Here is a 15,321-nt window from a genome sequence, read left to right as displayed (position 1 = left end):
ACCAGGTCAAGATAGCTGTATTTAAATTTGGCCAGGCAGACTGGCATGAACCAGGCAAAGGCACACCCAGATGGAGTGTTCATCTTTACACAGAAGACTGAATTGTTTTTTAAAAAAGAAAAGCTTCTGTATTTTGAGAAAACACCTTCCATCTCAAACACAGGCCTTTCGAGAATAACAAGATTGTCTCAATCATAAGGCTCCTGCTGGATTTTTACTTTTATTTAAGCAGCAGACAAGCTAAGCAGCAGCCAATAGCCACAACTGAGGCACTACTGCCATTTGTGTTTGTGCCAGATACCAGTATCATGCCTAGAACTGCAGTGCTCAAAAACCGTGGTGAGGGTTCAAGAAGAACCTGTTACTACCTGAGGGCACCTCAAGCAAAGGTGGTGTTGTTCCAGCCTACATTTCCAGCACTGATCTCAAAGAAGCTGATGTAGATTCTGAAAGGAAAGAAAGACACTGTTAGCTGCTGAGAGCTGAGTGTTGCAGTCTGGCCAGTGTCTTCCTGCAGCAGAATGTACACAGCCACACTGCAGACTGTCGCCCAGAGCTTTACACTTCTCAGGCCTCCACTTGTACCCCACAGGCAGCAAGAAGGTGTTGGTACACATCCCTTGAGTTATCTATTTAATAGCATCATATTATTACTGGGGCTATTGCACATGAGATCTGTGGGTACATGGAGTATCTGAGCATCTATCATTTTAACTAAAGGAAATCTTACAGCTTCTGAGCATTGGTATTGCAGCTCATGCAGGTGCTCCTTTTCTCATTTTAATTGAGTTGTTCTATTGACTTAGTATTTAGCCTTTTCAAGCAGAAACTTAATAGAAGAACACCAAGGGATGAGTCTGGGATTAATAGTTTCAATAATCTGTGTGAAGTCATGACAGACAAGTTGGTCTGTAAGCTCACCTGTCAGATGGTATTTTCAGCTGTTTGTTTAGCAGGTCACAAAGCAATTTGGAGTAGACCTTGTTCTCCTGCTCCCCTATCTTGCCAATGCTGTAGAGAAAGCACACAGCACAGGGGTCTGCAGAGCCAAAGGACATCAGCTGATCAGGAGAGATCTGAATTGCTAGGTACTGTTGGAAGAATAAAATAATATTATTTTCCTTTGCTGTGTTAGGAAAGGTTTTGAAAATTCAGGAAGGTATCAGGATACCTAAACTGCAGTTACAATAGGTGCATGCCTAACAATTATGCTTTTGAAATTCTCCTGCATGTGCTTCATTGCACTTCCAGACTTCCTAAATATTTTCCTGCAAGTCACAAAGATGATATGAAATACAATTACATTCCCATGACATACCATTCAGAAACAGGCACTGCCAGGCCAATTCTTTGTTCTATTGCAGAATGGCTCTATTCGTAAGCTAAAAAAAATAAAAAAATAAAAAAAAATAAAAAATACAGACAGTCCCAGGTACTCAGAGATTTTTTTGCCACTTACTGAAAGGCGAATAGTTTCACTCTTATTGTTGTGCCAAAGTTACCCTGGGCCAAAGATCCTCGTGCTGCCTTGCAACCTTCAATCCCAGTGTGCCTAAATCCCTGCTAAAAGGTGGGTTCTGCAAGCTCAGCCCAGGGACACTGTTGGAATGAGGACCCTGCAGTATCATCTTTACTGACTTTGCATCGTTGGTAGAAAGTTCAGATGCTCCAAGAGCTCAGTGACCTGCAATACTTCCAGACCCTCCTCCGAGGCAGCGGGCTCTCCCTGCCCGTGCGGGAAGGCTGGGCGGGAGGGGGGGTGTGCGGTTGCATTGCTGCCGCCCTACGTTCCAGAGAGATTTTGCACCTCACTGGCTCCTGCTGCAGTCTTCCCTGGTGAGGTAAATGTGAACTGACACAGCAAAGGTCTAAATCAACATCCCTCTCATTCAACAAAATACAGTCTAATCCTGCTTTTGTTCTTGAGAGCAGGAAAAATACAATAAAGTATCTATGTTAATATTAATGACCAGCCTGCAATTTTCCCTGCTGCTAATACACAGTGTCAGATCCACACACTGGGGAATCCAGGGATCAGTTCCTCTGGCATCCATCTGTTTTCTGGTCTTACCCACGTTTATTAGCAGCGCATCATTGGAACTCAGCAGCAATTAACCCTCTTGGTAAAAAAAGCTAGCCTGAGTACCAGGAGCTGTCTGGGTAATTAGTCTTGGTCATCATTTACAGCTTGTTTTGGCACAAGGTTCATCAGACCACAGTGTACAGGCTAAGTCAAGGAGACCCTTCTGAGGTAGCACTTGCTTGGCTCTGTTCTCCCCTGACTGGACACCCTGTGCTTTGTGCTAAGTCTAAGTACAGATATGGCTTTAGCATCTACTCCCAAAAGCAGATTATTATTAAAGAAAAAAAACAAAACTGAAATGCTAATTAGCATTATTTTCTTCTTAGAGCAGATTGAAAATGTCTGAAACAGTTTTTGCAATAGAAAAAATTTATTTTATTAAAAATAAAACTCAGTATTTTTTTCAAATGGTACCATTTCCTGCAAGAGGAAAGCTCTGCATTCCAGCCCACCCTTAATCCTTTCCTTCTTTCTATGTTATAACTAAGAGACTCTGCCTTTACTGTTGCCTCCTTTGTCACAAACAGTTTGCATGTTCTTCTTCAAAAAAGCTCTTTGTTGTTCCCTGTATATTTCTAAGTCCCATTACATATCAATGCCACACAAACCTGCTGCAGCTGCATCCCAGCCCTGGCCTCCAGCTTTATATTCAGGAGCTGTTATGCAAGAACCACCAGCTGATATTCCCCCCACCCTCCAACCAGCAAGTACTTTTTTTCTAGAATGACTAAAAGAAAAGTTTTTTGCAGAGGGATAGAACACATCAGTTTTACATAAGAATTTTGTTTCATTACCATGTGTTGGAAAAAAAAAAAATCTTACTCCCCTTTACAGTTTAGCCTGCTTTTTGTGGAGACAAGGCTTATACAAGCCTAAAACATGCTTCTGTTCCCTGAGATAACTAACTTCAGTCAAACTTGGCAGAGATTGATTTCCTACATGCTTAATGAGACTGACTGATTGCACATAACTCCATTACTGTCCCTAGAGAAACTGCAACCCTTTTATCAGACGTCAAACATTATCACCTGGAACAGTCAGAGTAGAACCACGCTTCACCAGGGAGATTGTTGGTTTTTTTTCCACTATGCATCAAATCAACTTTATGAGATCATCCAGCCACACACTACTGACTTCTAAAGTCTACAGCCATACTACAACAAATAGAAATACTCTAATTATGAGAGAGTGCTGAGCTGAGAATTTCTAATTGGTCAAATAAATGTCAGTGCTATTAACAGTCCCATAGAAACTTGAAATATTTCTCTTGAAGAACTAGCTGAAGTCTTGCTGCAAGTTAAGCTAGCTGCTTCCTGCCTTATGCCACTGATGAAGGAAAAAATGGTTAAGATGTTCCTGACTCTTCCGTAACAGCCTCCCTCTTTAGCCTTCTCTCCTAAAAAAGCTGAAATGTCTGTTAATCCTTATAGTCTCTTATTTCTTCAGCATTTTTCCTTTGGTGCATCTATTCATCTGCCTACCTCTTTCTCAAAGTAGAGGGCCCATGGCTGGATGGAATTCTTCTACTGAGGCTTGGTTGCAACTTGTGTACAACTGAAGTTAAATTCCCCTGCTCCCAAGCATTGGCTTGACTCGTATTTGTGTGGAAACCCATAATAGCTCCCTAGATCCTTTGCTCTATAATGAATTATTCTTTGTCTTCTGTGCATTTCATCTTATTACTATTGAAATAAAACTTCTTGACTTGAGAAGATCTTTCTGTCTTTAACTCTTACTGTCCCCTGTGCATACAAGCTATGGTCACCTGCACACCTCAGTCCACCATCACACACAAATCTAGCTTAAGTATTTTAAGCATTTTGAGACTTCAGCAGAGCTAAGTCACAGCAAACAAGTATTTGGTATTTGTACAGAGAGAAGACTCTAAATACTAACAAACTATTAGGTATATTAATTTAGAGGGGCTATTGCTGAGAAATAGTTCACTGCATAGGCACAGCTGAATAAATGTAGAAAACACTTGGCGATCTGGACTTACCTGTGCTGGTTTGCCCATTGCTTTTGATAGCTGCTGGGTGAGCTCCTCTGTGAAGGACTCTGGAACATTATCCTTGCTTATATTTGTGTTAACAATGAATTTAGGCATCTTCAGATTTCAAGGTTTTCTTTCAGCTCACCTTGTTTACAGCCTTGTTTCTAACTCACCTGCAAGACAACTTACCTCACTGTGCTGGTGAGCATCTCAGGAGCCTTTAAATAGCCAGAGGTACCTCCTGCAGGTGCACCTGGGGGGTTGGGAGTGCTTGGGGATGTGAAGCTGCCTGGGCTCTCTGCAGGCTGCTGCTAATACAGATAGTCAGGGTACAGTTTACACAGAGGGACAGGAAGCTTTTTGAGCTTGGGAAATCAAGGCATCCAAAATGACACTTTGTATTTGGATACAGTCTGATCATGAAAACCAGTGAAAAAGCAAGTGTTTCAGAGACTGAGAGTGGGAGAGTTATAATGTACCTCTTAATGTAAGTCTTATAATTATTGTAAAGAAATTTAGATAGATGCCTCAGTTGTGAGGTCTGTGACTCTTTCTGTGGAATAGACCATAACAGAAACCCCCCAGTAGCACATGTTGTGGAGACCTTCCCTGAACTGTGACTAAGTCATGACAAAGATGCCTTAAAATCAGGGGTTTGATTTTCTACTGTGGTGAACACTGGATTCTACATACTCAGAAAGGGTTTGTTTTCAACTTGTTCCTTTGTTGTGCAAATAGTCCCGTAACAGTCAACAGGATCTTCTGAGAGACAGGAAATCCACAGGCTTTCCAAAATGAGCAGTTTTATCCAGAGCAGAGTATGTGGCAGAGCTGGGATCTGTTCTTTTTGCTGCCTAGTAGAGTCCTAGACGAGAGAAGTAATGTAGAGGGGTCATATGGAGGTGTCCCCAGTGAGGTGTGTGTGGGGAAACCAGCTTGAAAATTATGATGGGGATAAAATAAATGGTTTGTTCATCTCCGTGTTTGAGATGACAAGTGTCTTTATGCCAAATGGTTTCTGTGAGTGAAGGGCTTTTCTACTCACTTTGTTCCCCAGCATGTGGAAGAGAAGGAAAGCTTTCTGTAGCTTGTGCTAAAAGCTTGTACTTCAACAGTGTAATTTAAACAAATACTTTTAAATGGTGGAAACCTCAGTATGAATATGCTTAAATGAATTTTGTGGTGTAAGTTGATTTTAAGTCAGTTCATTTACTGTAGACCCTTGCTGTAAAAAAACTAGCAAATAAAAAATCAGGAGATTAATTACTATATACCAGTGTTAATCTACAGCCTCTGTTAATTGATTGTGTCTCCTGTATCCCAGGTATTCTGAAAATAATGAGAATCCTGAAAAAAAAATCCAGATTTTTTTTTTTTGGTACAAACAGCCTTTTCAGGGCATGTTTCCTATGTAAAAATATTAAAAACAAACCCAAGTGGCAGGTCTGTCATTATGGTGTGGAGCTGCTGTTTGTAATATTGATGAATCTTCAGTGATTGGTTGAAAACAGGTGGCATGATCAGAAGCATTTAGTCAGAATTCATCCTATACTTGTTAGTTGTAATTTGGAAAAACTTAGACTGTATTTCCAATGATATCCACAGCCTCTTTTTCTTGCTGTGTACAATAATCACTGGTTAGTTGCAGCTTACTTACATAACAAGGAAAACATTTCCAAAACAAACTCTTACTTCTCTGAAAACATCTGATGTAATTCCCAGAAGCTGATGTACCAGGTTGGAAATCAGATTCTCAGACACCACAGATGCTCTTGGGATTGTGCTTTAGAGCAGCCATGTCACTTCTTTTGCATACACTAACATCTCTGGCAGGTCCTTCTCCCTGCCTGGATTTACTCCACTGAGATTTCCATTACATCTCCAGAAGGATTATTGCACAGTAGAATTTCACTTTCAATGTTTTTTTCTGTTGTTATGGCTGGAACCTTTTTTCCTAATAGACGGTGCTAAGTTTTGAATCTGTATCTGCTCAGTCACCCTATCTAGCTTTTCCTCTGCTGGCCTGCTAGTCAAATATTTTAGACCTCAGTGTTTTCCCAGCATCATGGCTGGTGATCATGTAGCTTTCTTCATCCTTCCTCCCCTTGGTTTGTCTTCCTAAATTATTTTACTTTTTCCTTCATATTTCTGATAGTGTCCTCTGAACAGTTTGTCAGCAGCTTCCTGATCCTGAGGTGCTTAGAGCTGATGAGGCCTTGTCTAGGAAAGCTCAGTAACAAGGTGTTCAGGTACCTGCAGCAAGGAGCAGGACTCTTGGGAACAGGGGACACCAACTAAGGCCCAGGGTTGTGGGTCCAGGGCTGTGAGCAGAGCCTGCATGTCTGTTCTTCTAACAGGATTTGGGGCCTACACACTTTTAACAAAATGTTTTAAAACTTCATAAGGTAGACTGGCATAAAAGGTTTTTTTTGTTTGTTTGGGGTTTTTTTGCTTTGTTTTTGTTTTTTGTGTTTGTTTTTTTTAAATAAGAAAAAATGTCTCTTTATATCCAGTAGATATTAAAATTGAGTGGTGAAATTTCCTGTAAATTTTTAGGTATCAGCAAGAAATAAAACTCTAGCATAATGAATTTCATTTCTATATTAAAAAAAAAAAAGGAAAACAAAAAAAAGAAAAAAAGAGTAAGACACAAGCTTGCAGTCTGTTTTTAATGTTTTCTTTTTAGTTCTGTTGAAACAATGTTTCCTGTCTTTTCTAAGTCATGCAAATTTCTCCTCTGGATGTTCAGAGCTTGGTGCAGAAAAACTGTTCCTTAGGAAGGTTATTTTCAGTGGCTGAGGTTTCTTTTTTCCCAAAGTTCAGCTTGTTGAACTCTGCTTTTATTTCCATGATTGACTTTCCCTTGGTCTCAGGTAGATACAGGTAGATGAAAATTGCTGATAAAGCAAGGATTCCCAAAAAGATAAGGAAGCAGAAAGGTCCAAGGTTATCCTGCAAGCAGACATGAGAGACACCATGAGGAGAAGAAGAATCTCACTTCTATTTCCCTGACCATGGGTGTCTGTGTCTTAGTAATTAAAATTCAAAGTTGTGCTCAATACACAAGCCAGGACAGGTATCAAACCAGGAGTTTCTGCTGGTCCTGTTTGACCTGAGTCCATTGCTGCTCCTCTGACAGGCTTGGGAGATTCCTGAGCAGGTTTGGTATTGGACAGAGCTCTATGCTTTGCATATCATTGCCAGGTATTGCTATCATTGTGCTCCCTGTCAGCATTTGGCAGTGGATTAGCCTGGAGGGAAGGATCCTGTTAAGAGTTACTTACCACAATCAATGGAAAAACCATCCCAAGCACAAAAAGTCCCATCCAGTTGATGCAGCCAACAATCAAGAAGGCTGATGGTCTGTATGACTGGCTGAAGATTTCGACCATGATAGATATAGTGGCTCCAGCTGAAAAAGAAAAGCAAAACACAAACCAGGTATAATTGTTTCCTTGCTCCTGCCGAAGATCCTCTTGGTGGCAGTGGCAGAAAATGACAGACAGACAGAATAGGTGATCTGCTGGCAGGTGCCCTCTGCTGTCAGGGTGAAAGACCTTGATTCCAGAAAGGACTACAGCTGTTCATTTAGGACTTCAGCTATTAATTTAGATTTCTCTTGTACATACTGGAATCCTTTTTCTGGTGCCAGTGGATCTGTGCAGTTCCATATTGCACTGGTAGCCATTATTAGCTCAGTCATTTATAAAACCAGATCTCCTTTTGGCTTCTGTGGTCAGTTCCACCTGAAGCATGTAGGCATAAAGCTTAACTTGCTAAGTTAATTCATGTGATGACTGTAATATACCTGGCAATGCCTAGAGTCCTGTTTTTAGCCGAGTATTTTAAAAATGGTTCTGAAATTATCTCAAACCATCTGGAGAAGATTATACTGTATTTTAAATTATTTAGATTCTGTGTTCAGCAATAAAATTTGAGATGTCAATATCCTTTCCCTGTCTCCTACTTGTACATATCTTCCCAACTTTCCTTGTTTTCCAGAAATTTTTACTTGATGTACTCACATGGTCCAATTCCGTAGAAGATAACGAATAGGAAGATCAAGATAACACTGAAGTAGTGCATCCAGAAAAACTGATGCTAGAAGTAAGAAACCAGTGATATCAAACCGTTAGACACACGACAGAATAGCAAAGCTCTGTGTTTTCTGCCAGTGACTCAAGTTTTTGTATGTGTCCTGTGAGGCAAGACCAGAGAGGTGGGCTGATGCTGGGTGAGTAGCCATAAGGCTGCTGCCCCTTTACCTGCAGTGACAGGGTCATGGTGAGGAGTGCCAGCACAGAACACATCAGTGTGTATCCTCCCAATAGGAGCACCTTCCTCCCAAATCGGTCTATGAGGGTGCTCTGAAAAGCAGAAAGCACAGGTCATAAGTCCCAGTTCTCAAATTAAAGATTTCCTCCCTTTTCCATGTGTTCTTTGCAGAAGATGTCTCTCAATAATAGCCAGAAGTCAATGTAATTTGAGAGTCTCTTAATTCCTAATTAATTTTATTAGCTTCTTCAAAGCTAATTCATTATTAATTAAGCTATGTTTATTAGTCAGCCCTAAGCTTTTGTTAGACAGTTCCCTTTCTTACTTGCTGGTATATATCAAAAAAGTGCACACATGCATACACACATCTAACCCAGAACATCAGAAAATTATTTTACAGAACAAAAGTGTGTCTAAAGACATACAGTCGTGCAAATAATTTGGGATAAGATCTGCCTTTGATCCTGTCTGTGGCTTTGCAGAAGCAGGAAGATGTGTCTTAGGTTATGCAAATCTTTGCAAAGCCCACTTATAAGTAGGGAATAGTACAATTGTTGCCCACATTAAAATTTTCCTTCAAACTGAAGCCTGAAAAGACTTACACACAGTATAGAGGATAAGCATTCACACAACCCCACTCCAAGGGACACGTATGGGATAAGGTATTCTTCAAACTTGGCTGTGTGGAATACTTCAAAAGAATAGAAATATATCTGAAAAATGCAGAGAGGAAATGCACCTGTGAAAAAAAGTGTTGTGAATGTGTTGCAGTTGTAAGCTCATGTCGTAACACTGACTTAGAGGGGTTTGTAGTGTTGCCCAGAGCTGTCTCGTTTTGGGGATAAAGAGAACACTCAACTGCATTGATTCCACAGAGCTGCAAGGTGGTCATGGCAGTCATCAAAATGTACAGTTGCCAGCGCAGAGACCGCTCTTTTATTACTTCAAGAACACGCAAGGATTTTGTGCTTGTCATTGCAGCCTTCTCCTTCATAATGTCATCGATTTCTGCTTGATGGTCTCCTTCCCCCCAGAGCTTCCTGATGGCTGTTGGGGAGGGAGAGGGGAGTGGATCATCCTGCCAGGGTAGCTCCATCACCAGAGGTTACGTTAAACCCTTTAGTCTGCCTGTCCATTGGTGTAGGGGGTGGTGTTGGTGCTGTCTGTTTCTGCCATCTGGCTGCTTCTGGGGCAGCAGGCAAATGGAATAATTTTGTCTTGCTGGTTGTCAGTATAGCATCTCTTTCTAATGCTGAGTTGACTTGATTATAAACAAAGTGAACATTGAAATACTTTTTACTTAATAGAAAAAAGCTGCCTGAACCGTTTCCATTCAAGAAAGAAAGTAGTGCTCACCAAAGTGGGAAATGTTAGACATGCTAACATATGCCTATCTTTCTTGTCTTAACTGATTAAATTAGGCTGAGTGAGGTCCCAGGTTAGTGCAGGTGTGTTGCCACAGGTACCTCGGCTGTTTTATTTAGAACTGCCTCTGCTAGGACTCCATGGCACTGCCCTCGGCCATACAGCTCTATCCTGCTTTCTTGTCTTCTGCAGAGGTTGTCACTGACATATCAAAGTGAAGTGAAGTGAGGAAAGCAGACACTCTACCTTTCCTGCAGGCTTCCTCATTACCCTTCTGTATCAGGAGGTAGGATGGTGAATCAGGGAAAAATGGGAGAGTAACCAGTTGAACCAATGCTGAAAGTCCACTAGATGCTAACAACCACGGCCACAGAGTTTCACTTCCTAAAATCTCCCTGGAAAGTGTATGTGAAACAAAATTATACTGAAATAATGGAATGAATGTTCAAAAAGTTTTTCAGAGGGATGCGGATTGCTCAAAATCCATTCAAGGGTGCAGTGGAGCAAACATTTGAATTGGTAATTTGGCAAATTTCACAAATTTGGCTATTTTTATTTCAGACAATCTCAAAGAAATTATTTGGCATTTTGAAAATTTTTCTGAATATCAGCAGGATCCAAAATAATGTCTAGAGAGATGATGAGAATTATTTGACCACTGTTTGACTGTAGGTACAGAACATCTTGCCTAAGATTTTTCATGTAAGTATATAAAACTTTGAAGGGAAATCCCTTAATAGAAAGGGTGTGGAAATAAGAAGATATGAGATGATGAGTAATTGATTTTGATTTCTCCTATATTTAAAACTAAATGTTTGCCTCAAATATGATTGAAACTTTTATTCTGACATAAGAGAAAGCCTGTTCTGGGGAAGATTAATGGGTTTCTCAGTCCCTGGGTAAAGTTATAGGAAGATTTCTACTAGTAGTGTAACCTGGAGAGATGCACAAATTGCAGATTTTACCGTAGTCCAATAACCTGTCCTGTGAGTTTGCCCAGTGTCAGAAAAACAGCAACTGTGGAATTGGTAAATCCACGCAGCTTCTTCGGTGAGATCTCTCCTACATACTGAGGATGTATATTGAGAGAAAAACCTTTAACACAGAAGAGGATAAATGACTGTTAAAACATTTAGAAAAACTTAAATTTCTGACTGTCTCATACATTGTTTCCATTCACCCTGGTATTTGGTTTAAAATTTATTGCATAAGGGATGATGTTTCTCACTTCTACTAAGTGCCCCAGTATATTATATTTAAAAATCATTGCCCAAGAATGGCAATAACTGTAGGGACAATCTGGGGACAGCATGGATGCTTGTACTTCCCAGTGGCATGAGAAATACCTGTACCAATGCCATAGAGAAAGCGTCCGGCCAGAATCATCTCAAAGGACTTGGCTGTTTTACTGAAGGCCATTAGAAGTGCAGCTACCAGCATGATCAGGTTGGTGCACATTTGGCACTTTTTTCTGGGAAAAAGAAAAGAAAAGAAAAAACAAAGAAAAAGCCCATGAGAATCTAGTGTGAAATGAGAAACTTCTACTTGAGTGACTAATCTAGCGACAGGAAGGATGTTATAGGCATTTTTTTGAGGAATGGTTGAAATAATTGTGACTTAAGATGATCAAAGTGAATCTTTAAAATTTCAGAATCCAGGTTTAAATTAATTAATATTTTTCACTTAGAATTTAAACACTTGGAACTCTTAATCAGCATTTCTGTAGCATAAATGGGGAAAGAGATCAAATAACTGATTCAGCTTGTCACCAAGAATTTTTAATAGCAAGAACTCAGAAGATGTCAGGTTGTTCCCCAGAAATAACCTGAGTCCACTCTAGAATGGCTCATATTAAAGACACTCCTGGCTAAGTTGATGTGATCTGAGATGGCAGAAAGACGTTTTAGAGGCATATTTAAAAAGACACTGTGTGTGAATCGTGGGCTGGTATGTTTATAACCCTGATGTCTAAAGCTCAAATCAAAGGGGTTTGCACTCAGTTGTTATGCTTGCCTAGACAAGAGTCCTCTTGCACACGCTAAGGATTCACAGAGATCCTGTGTTTAAAAGACTGTGATTCAGCAATCAGGTTTATCACGTGTTAAATAACCCATGGGAGAAGTGCATGATCTTCCTTCCAGTCTTGAGAGACCCTCTGAGTGTGGGATGAGGCAGTGTCCCACAAGAAATTTCTTGGGGGCACTTACCTGATAGGAAAGAACCCAATTGCAGGCAGGCTAAGATGGTTTGTTGAGGCCCATATGAGGGGCCTCTGGATCAGTGGGTTGTGGAGCAGGTCTTTAAGTGAGTCACACCAAGCAGATATGTTTGCCAATTTCTCTGCAAATGAAATTAGTGGTGTTACACACAAGGCACTGAGAACAGACCTGACTGGTGAGGAATCCTTTCTCTTCCCAGTGGAAAAGACAGATTGGAACTGACTTTCAGTAAAATGGATTGCCAAGAACAGATCTTTCTTTTGGATAATTTGTTTTGCCGCTGATTGTGTCTTTATGGCGTAGTTACAGGCAATTTATTTTTTTCTATGCTGTTCACATTTTTTCTAGGGTAGATCTGAATGTCGTCACCCCAGAATGAGTGTATGGAAGTGGAAATCTGGCTTTTCTTTGACAATTAAGGATAGCTTCCACATAGTGGTTTCCAGGAAGTTATAGCAACTGCACATAATGTTACAACACAAGACACACAGCTCCTTTTTTTGGGGTTTGTGGAAATTAGGAGATCTTTATGAGAGTCATAGAGGATCTTGAAGAGAACATGAGGCTGCTACACTATCCTGCTACTCCCAGAGACACTGATCCAGTGATGTGGTGCGGATCCTTCACAGAAATACTGAGGAGGGCAGATAAACAAGATGAAGGATTGCTTGCTACTTGAAAGAGGTGGTGTGCTAGCAAACTGGATCTGTTTAGTGTTCAATCAGGCTGCTTCAACCAAGAAACACCTTGGTATTTCCCTGTACTTTCTGGTTATTGAGCTGTTAAAAGAAACACTCACTTCCTGTATTTTGTAGTCAGGTAGCCACAGCAGAGGCTTCCCAGAAATCCTCCTATCCCATAAACAGACACAATGAAGGACCACAGCAGCATGATTGTCTCAGGATGAAGGGGAGAGCCATGTCGCTCTATCCAGGTTTCATTAATAAACTTCCTGATGTGCTGAAAAAGACAATGAGATTCATATTATTTGGCTGCTGTACCTCAGATCTAGCCTCTGGTTCTAGTATTAGGCTTCTTTTGAGACTAACTTCCTTCATAAAACAAGTTAGCTGAGATCACACTTCAAAATGTTCAAGTGGCAACTATTTAAAACAGAAAGTGCCATCCTGTTCTTTAAAGGAGAACAAATACTCTACACATTTGATGTCACTGTTAGCCAAAGACAGGGCATAGATGTATCAGCTGAAATCGCAGTAAATTTGAGATTTTTGGGAGAATGCAGAGCTCAGGATATCCATTTTTTGTTTTCAGCCTCAAAGAGATGACTTCTTACCACAGAAGGATAGTTGATTACAGAAATGTGGAAGCCATATGGAAAACTACCACCAATTCCCAGCACTAAGATCATTTGAAATAATCCTCTGAACGGAACCTGCAAAGCAAGAATAAAATGCTCCATCAGCTTCTTGTTAGTCTAGAGTCTTTTTAGCCACAGTTGCCCTTCCCCTCTTGAAACCTGCATCTTCTATTTCCAATCCTCTTGGATCAAAGTATTTTTCATATATCCCTCTAATTTACTGCCAAAGTGCAATAATCAGTCACAGTGCCATAGCAAGACAAAGTGCTAGTGTAAGAGTAATAATTCACCACTTTGCTTGCAGGAAGGGGAGAGAATTTTAAAAGATGTTCCTGATAGTAGAGCTTTCAGTGTTTGCCTACAATATTTAGCAGTCCTGGATGTGGGAAAGAGGGAATCAGTTTCCTTGTCTGCAGTCTGCTGTTTATCAAACCATAATGCTGTGCCACAAAAGTACAGCAGTAAAAATCAACAACTTTTTATTGTACTCCCTGCTTTCATATCTGACTGTGTCATATCTTTAAGCATAATGAAGAAGAAATCTTTTAAAAGATCTTCTTAACAGAGAGTAATTTGGAATAGCCTCTGTCATTGCACTAAAACAAGAATCTTCCTGGCTGACTTGGGATTTAATTTCTTCTTTCTCAATATTTTATTTTTTCTACTTATTTAGCCATGTAAGTATGTGCTTGATTATTGACAGACTTGGCATCTTCCAGTCTGGGAAAATACTGTCCTTCTAAAATTTCTTTGGTGATGAGTTAGGGACTGAGATATACTGTCTGCTTTGCTGAATGAAATAATTTTAACTTCAAAGAAGAAAAAACATAACATGTAACTACTTAGACCTTTTTGAGATATGTGATACCACTGGTCATCTGTCCTGTTCCCAAGTGTCTGCAAAGCCTGATGAAGTTATTCTCAAACAGCTTAGGCTGCACCTAGCAGACCAAACCCAGGAAAAGACCAAGCAACATGATTTTCCTGGCCTCAAGCCCCATTGTTCTTAGTGATGTTTAAATGCAGGAGACAAAGATGGTCTCTGTCCCAAAAGAGCTTACAATCTTTAAGGAATTTAGATCTTTAGTATTTCATTAGCTTCATCCTTTATAAGCCAGAGCCCTGAGAAAAAGAGACCAGGTACTCACCAGGTCAGAGAAGAAGGTTGCCATCTCTTATGAAGCAGCTTATTCCTGTTGCTTACCAGCTACTACCTGCCAAAAGAACCAAATGCTCACATTATGCAACAGCACTGTCAGTGAACTAGTCCCATGTTATTGAAGTTAAATTTTACTTCAAAGGTTTTTGAGTTAATTACACATATTTCAGCTGTTGTGCAAAGTTTAGAATTGCTGGATTAAATATTTCAACCAGCAATTGTATCTAGCCCAAGTAAACAAAATGCTCTCCCATACAGGAAACCTGTCAACTTCATAAACTCCATCTTGTGCTCGAGAATAGGGAACTGAGACATCAATTTTAAAAAGGATTTAAATAACCATAATTTGTTTAGTTTTCAGTATAAGCTGAGAAACATAAAGACAAAGTTATCTGTTGGGAATCTTTAGATGTGGCTTGGACAGTGAACTATAGGACTTTGACATATAACAGGAAAGAGCTATTCTCTCTGCATGTGATGGCAACTGGAGCACATCGTAACTTAATCATTACTGAAAGGACTTTAAATGATCCATCATTGCAAAATTAAAAATTCTACAGTAGCAGACCAGCTTGAACATCTAAATATTTGATAATAGACAATTTTCCTTTGGTGTGAGAGGTAGATTTAATGTCATGCACAGTTGTGTCTGATATTTCCATTAGTGAGCATATTTGTTTCTGTGTCTGTGATGAAACTGCCCCGTAACCTTCTTAGCTGGTTCGATGTCTCTTCCTTCAGGGAGAAAGTTCTCAGGCTTTGATTTCACTAATTTCATAATTAAGAAGGGTTTGTTATGTATAAAGCTGGTAAAGGGCTTAGTTATCATTTGCCATTTACACTACAGTAAAAGAAGATGTGGATGAAGAAATCTTAAAGGGCTTATTGGACACAAGCACTCATATTGCC

The 15,321-nt window shown here is 40.1% G+C and overlaps 2 protein-coding genes across 2 annotated transcripts; both read right to left on the bottom strand.

Moving 5' to 3' along the window:
* Positions 1–379: 379 nt before the first annotated feature.
* Positions 380–4,190, bottom strand: MIF (macrophage migration inhibitory factor (glycosylation-inhibiting factor)). Its single transcript, XM_010004787.1, has 3 exons — positions 4,083–4,190; positions 922–1,091; positions 380–446 (listed from the first exon to the last, which is right to left on the bottom strand). The coding sequence occupies exons 1-3, from the start codon at positions 4,188–4,190 to the stop codon at positions 380–382; spliced, it is 345 nt and encodes a 114-aa protein (XP_010003089.1).
* A 2,631-nt stretch (positions 4,191–6,821) lies between these two features.
* On the bottom strand, positions 6,822–14,425 carry LOC104395113 (solute carrier family 2, facilitated glucose transporter member 11-like). Its single transcript, XM_010004786.1, has 12 exons — positions 14,402–14,425; positions 13,230–13,328; positions 12,735–12,895; positions 11,063–11,187; positions 10,682–10,811; positions 9,963–10,111; positions 9,211–9,398; positions 8,954–9,064; positions 8,342–8,443; positions 8,102–8,177; positions 7,361–7,488; positions 6,822–7,028 (listed from the first exon to the last, which is right to left on the bottom strand). The coding sequence occupies exons 1-12, from the start codon at positions 14,423–14,425 to the stop codon at positions 6,822–6,824; spliced, it is 1,500 nt and encodes a 499-aa protein (XP_010003088.1).
* Between the last annotated feature and the right edge of the window lie 896 nt (positions 14,426–15,321).

This window comes from Chaetura pelagica, unplaced genomic scaffold, assembly GCF_000747805.2.
Source record: "Chaetura pelagica isolate M959 unplaced genomic scaffold, ChaPel_1.0 scaffold249, whole genome shotgun sequence".
Lineage (NCBI taxonomy): Eukaryota > Metazoa > Chordata > Aves > Apodiformes > Apodidae > Chaetura > Chaetura pelagica.
Note: the sequence above shows the minus strand (reverse complement) of the source record. Positions and strands in the feature narration are given on the sequence as shown.

What these genes read in the sequence shown, in the direction of transcription:
- MIF (XM_010004787.1), bottom strand. Translation starts at nt 4,190, where the DNA reads ATGCCTAAATTCATTGTTAACACAAATATAAGCAAGGATAATGTTCCA. An exon ending in CAATGGGCAAACCAGCACAG is followed by an intron (nt 1,092 to 4,082) that starts GTAAGTCCAGAT and finishes TTCTTCCAACAG; the next exon opens with TACCTAGCAATTCAGATCTC. An exon ending in CTGAAAATACCATCTGACAG is followed by an intron (nt 447 to 921) that starts GTGAGCTTACAG and finishes CTTTCCTTTCAG; the next exon opens with AATCTACATCAGCTTCTTTG.
- LOC104395113 (XM_010004786.1), bottom strand. Translation starts at nt 14,425, where the DNA reads ATGGCAACCTTCTTCTCTGACCTG. An exon ending in AGCTCTGTGGAATCAATGCA is followed by an intron (nt 9,065 to 9,210) that starts GTTGAGTGTTCT and finishes TGCATTTTTCAG; the next exon opens with ATATATTTCTATTCTTTTGA. An exon ending in CTTCTACGGAATTGGACCAT is followed by an intron (nt 7,489 to 8,101) that starts GTGAGTACATCA and finishes TTTCTTTTTCAG; the next exon opens with CTGGAGCCACTATATCTATC.